At 51.0% G+C, this 5,011-nt stretch overlaps 1 protein-coding gene across 1 annotated transcript in view; it reads right to left on the reverse strand.

Annotated features, from left to right (window-relative positions):
• MVB12A (multivesicular body subunit 12A) overlaps positions 1 to 1,541 on the reverse strand; it is a 5,745-nt gene extending 4,204 nt beyond the window's left edge. Inside the window, 5 exon segments of the mRNA XM_017879569.1 lie at positions 405 to 586; positions 914 to 1,010; positions 1,138 to 1,236; positions 1,322 to 1,343; positions 1,345 to 1,541. Coding sequence (XP_017735058.1) covers positions 405 to 586; positions 914 to 1,010; positions 1,138 to 1,236; positions 1,322 to 1,343; positions 1,345 to 1,409 — 465 coding nt within the window. The 5' untranslated portion in view covers positions 1,410 to 1,541.
• Between the last annotated feature and the right edge of the window lie 3,470 nt (positions 1,542 to 5,011).

Below are 5,011 nucleotides of genomic sequence, written 5' to 3' on the forward strand. Positions count from 1 at the left end.
AAAAAAAAAAAAAAAAAAAAAAAAGTTTGCCAACTCTCAGAAAAAAATAAAGAAAAAAAAATGTTTGGCCGGGCGCGGTGGCTCACGCCTATAATCCCAGCACTTTGGGAGGCCCAGGCGGGCGGATCACCTGAGGTCAGGAGTTTAAGACTAGCCTGACCAGCATGGAGAAACCCCGTCTCTATTAAAGATACAAAATTAGCCGGGCGTAGTGGCACATGCCTGTAATCCCAGCTACTCGGGAGGATGAGGCAGGAGAATCGCTTGAACCCGGTAGTGGGAGGTTGCGGTGAGTCGACATCGCGCCATTGCACTCCAGCCTGGGCAACAAGAGCAAAACTCTGTCTCAAAGACAAAAAAAAAAGTTTGCCAACTCTAGTATGAATGAATATAGCCTGAGTCTAATAAAAATGACAAGAACGGGTGGGAAAGTTCAGGTGGGGCTGGGAAGGTCGCACTAGGGTTATGGGCCCCAGAAAAGGAGGGGTAGGAAAGGGTGAAGGTGACATCTCAGGGAGGAGGCAGAATGAGCTATAAAGAGGAGAAAAAAAAGTGCTCCAGGCAGAGAAAGCGGCGTGTGCAAAGCCTGGAAATGAAAAAGAGAGCTGCGCAGTGGTTTTGCTTGGCTATGGTGTAAAAAGACACAAGTAGCACAACAGTAGTGAAACAGGTGGCGTGGACTGAACTCTTAACTCAAGGATGGAGGCTGTGCCAATCACATCGCACATTTGAATTAGGACAAGGAATGTCGGTCCACCCTAGGGCAGGGCTCTGAGTCCTCAGCCAACCCTGTCATCTTGACCCCGTGTGCCGGGCGCAGCCGAGGCTCAGATACCGCGCGCCCGTCGTCCCTCCTCCCCCGCTCCTCCCTGCGAGGGACCCGGACAACTCTCGCCTCCGACGCAGGCCTTACTGGAATCCATGGGGTCGCAGACCGGGGAGAAGCCCAGCGGCAGGGGGCTCTTGTCCACCACGATCTGGATATCGGCCACCACGTTCTCCTGGGGGTTCTGGGGGTGGAAGGGGGACACAGCGAGGGTGGCCTAGCAGCGGGGACAGCGCAGCTGGCATAGGGCACCGTGAACGGGCAGGGGAGGTGGGCAGACCCTGGTGGTCCCGAAGGTGGGCACCCCTTACCTCTAGGCTGCCCAGAGAACTAAGGCACAGGAAGTAGCCAGATTTCTGCGCGAAGCTCTTGCCAAAGCTGGCGGGTGCCCCCTCGACGGTGCAGGAGATCTACCGGGAGGACGCGGGTCACCGCCGGACTCCCACCCCACAGCGGCTGCCTCCCCATTCGACCCCGCCCCTCGACGTCGCTCACCGCGCTGAACCCCGCGGCGGGGTGCAGAGGCCGACGACCAAGCCAGGCCAGCCAGCGGCGCCGAGTCTGTCCCGGGTACGGGATCCATCCTGCGAGCGGAGCGCCGAAGGCGGGGTAGTGGGGGACAGCCTGGAACCTCGGAGCAGCCTCCCGACGGCAGCGCTCGCGGTCGAACTACAACTACCAGAAGGCCATGCGGGGCGGAGAGTGCTCCGGAAGCGCAGTATACGCGTGCCCGAGGGGCTGCTGGCCAATGGCGTGGGGAGGCAGGGCCACGCCCCCACGCGTCGCCCGGGTTGCGCGCGTGAGCGACGATTGCGGAAAAAAGGTCTTGCCGGCTTTCCTCGCCCAGCAAGTTCCGCCGGAAATGCTACGGCACAGGACCAAGAGACTCGTTCTCTGCAAAGCTGCACTACGTTCCCCAGAATTCCTTGCGGCCTCAACAGCTAGTCTAGAGAAAAGCTCGGTGCTTAACGCAAAAGTTGGGAGGTTTGTGGCCGCAAGCAGTGGCTCACGTCTGTAATCCCAGCACTTTGGGAGGCGGAGGCGGGCGGATCATGAGGTCAAGAGATCGAGACCATCCTTGGACAACGTGGTGAAACCCCGTCTCTACTAAAAATACATTGTGAAAACTCCACAATTCCAGTTCTGGGAAATCATCCCAAAGGAAATCATCGTGAGATATGCAGCTATTGATTTAAAGAGCGAACACTGTGGGCCATCATGAGCCATGAAATCTTGGGTATAACTTAAAGAGTTATTCATAGGAACAATACCTTTAAAAGGGGAAGTATAAAAAAAGGGAAATATTAAAAAAGGGAAGTATAAAAGCATTTATTGCCTGTAGTCCCAGCTACTGGGGATGCCACCAGCAAACCGAGTTACTTCCTCACTTTGTGTAGGTGGCGAAGAAGAAACATCCAATCGGAAAAGGCAATCAGGTTTTATTCACTGGCCAGGAATGGAGGAGAGGCTCTCGCTCTAACTGCCCCTTCTCCCTCAACAGTAAAAACATGACGTTTCATTGTTTCTTCCCCTGGGTACAGGGAGAGGAACGCTAGCACGTGCAGGGTGGGACTCCAGATCTTCATACAACAAATACAACAAATTAGTATTATAATTATATATTGATGAATATACATCGATGATCTAAAGTCAACTAGAGGTGTCTGTTCCAGTTTGTGCCGATTTAGGGATCTTATCTTCCTCTAGTATCTGGTCAGGGGTCAAGAAGCTCTGGTGACATCCCTGGCTGTCTGCAGTCTTTAAGCAGCTGTGTGTGTGTGTGTGTGTGTATTTTTTTTTTTTTTTGGACTGAAAAACAATAAGAAAAAGAACTTTCCCAGTTATTTTATCAGGGCTGTCCTGGTAACAGGGTAACAGGGAGGCTGAGGTGGGAGGATCGCTTGAGTCCAGGAGTTTGAATCTAGCCTGGACAACACAAGGAGACTCCGTCTCTAAAATGAAAGAAAGGGAAAAAAAGTATTTACTATAATAATATGCTTTTAGGCCAGGTGCAGTGGCTCACACCTGTAATCTCAGCACTTTGGGAGGCCGAGGCGGGCGGATCATCTGAGGTCAGAAGTTTGAGACCAGCCTGACTAACATGGTGAAATCCCGTTTCTACTAAAAATACAAAAAATTATCTGGGCGTGGCAGCGCGCGTCTGGAATCCCAGCTACTCGGGAGGCTGAGGCAGGAGAATCACTGGAACCCGGGAGGTGGAGGTTGCAACGAGCCGAGATCGCGCCACTGCACTCCAGCTTGGGCAACAAGAGAGAAACTCGTCTCAAAAATAATAATAGTAATAATAATATGCTTTTTTACACCCATCGGGGGAAAAGTTTAGAAAAATAGGGAACAAGTGCCCTGCGCTGCCCAGACTAGTGAACAATACAGTCAGGATGGCTAATGGTGACCCCAAGAAACCAAAAGTCAAAATGTTTGCTTATGGTTTCGTTGTGCAGATGTGCAGAGAAGAATATAAGAAAAACCGGCCGGGTGCGGTGACTCACGCCTGTAATCCCAGCACTTTGGGAGGCCAAGGCAAGCGGATCACAATGTCAAGAGATCGAGACTATCCTGGCCAACATGGTGAAACCCCGTCTCTACTAAAAATACAAAAATTATCTGAGTGTGGTGGCATGCTCCTGTAGTCCCAGCTACTCGGGAGGCTGAGGCAGGAGAATTGCTTGAACCTAGGAGGAGGAAGTTGCAGTGGCCGAGATTGTGCCACTGCACTCCAGCCTGGGCGACAGAGTGAGACTCCATCTCAAAAAAAAAAAAAAAAAAAAAGAAGAAGAAGAAGAAGGAGAAGGAGGAGAAGGAGAAACCCAGAGGTCCCCATCAATTTCGCAGAATTTTCCAAGAAGTGGCCGGGCGCAGTGGCTCACACCTGTAATCTCAGCACTTTGGGAGGCCGAGGCAGATGGATCACCTGAGGTCAGGAGAGACCAGCCTGACCAACATGGAGAAACCCCGTCTCTACTAAAAATACAAAAATTAGCCCAGCACGGTGGCACATGCCTGTAATCCCAGCTACTCAGGAGGCTGAAGCAGGAGAATCACTGGAACCCGGAAGGTGGAGGTTGCAATGAGCCGAGATCACAGCATTGCACTCCAGCCTGGGCAACAAGAGTGAAACGTCGTCTCAAAAAAATAAAAATAAAAATAAAGAATTTTCCAAGAAGTACTCTGAGAGATGGAAGACAATGTCGGTGAAAGAGAAGTCCAAATTTGATGAAATGGCAAAGGCGGATAAAGTACGCTAGGATTGGGAAATGAAGGATTATAGACCAGCTAAAGAGGAGGCAAGAAGAAAGAGCCTAATGTCCCCAAAAGGCCACCGTCTGGCCTTTTATTTTATTTTATTTTATTTTATTTTATTGAGACGGAGTTTCGTTCTTGTTGCCCAGGCTGGAGTGCAGTGGTGCGATCTCAGCTCACTGCAACTTCCATCTCCCAGGTTCAAGCGATTCTCCTGCCTCAGCCTCCGGATTAGCTGGGATTACAGTCATGTGCCACCATGTCTGGCTAATTTTTTTATTTTTAGTAGAGATGGCGTTTCACCATGCTGGCCAAGCGCGGCCTCAAACTCCTGACCTCAGGTGACCCACCTGCCTTGGCTTCCCAAAGTGCTGGGATTACAGGCATGAGCCATCACACCCAGCCAACCATCTGGATTCTTCATGTTCTGTTCAGAATTCCACCCCAAGATCAAATCCACAAACCCTGGCATCTCTATTGGAGATGTGGCAAAAAAAAAAAAAAAGCTGGGTGAGATATGGAATAGCTGAAGTGACAGTGAAAAGCAGCCTGACGTCACCAAGGCGGCAAAGCTGAAGGAGAAATATGAGAAGGAGGCTGCTGACTATAAGTTGAAAGGAAACTTTGACAGTGCAAAGGGTCCTGCTAAAAAGTTGCCCGGAAAAAAGTGGAAGAGGAAGATGAAGAAAGAAGAGGAGGACAATGGATGATAAAAACTGTTTCTATGCCAGGAGTGATGGCTCATTCCCGCAATCCCAGCACTTTGGGAGGCCAAGGCGAGTGGAGATCAGGAGTTCACAACCAGCCTGGCCAACATGGTGAAACCCCATCTCTACTAAAAATACAAAACATTAGCTAGCAGGGCGGGGGGAGGGGTGCGCACCTGTCGTCTCAGCTACTCCGGACACTGAGGCAGGAGAATCA

This window comes from Rhinopithecus bieti, unplaced genomic scaffold, assembly GCF_001698545.2.
Source record: "Rhinopithecus bieti isolate Rb0 unplaced genomic scaffold, ASM169854v2 scaffold_9899, whole genome shotgun sequence".
NCBI classification, from domain to species: domain Eukaryota; kingdom Metazoa; phylum Chordata; class Mammalia; order Primates; family Cercopithecidae; genus Rhinopithecus; species Rhinopithecus bieti.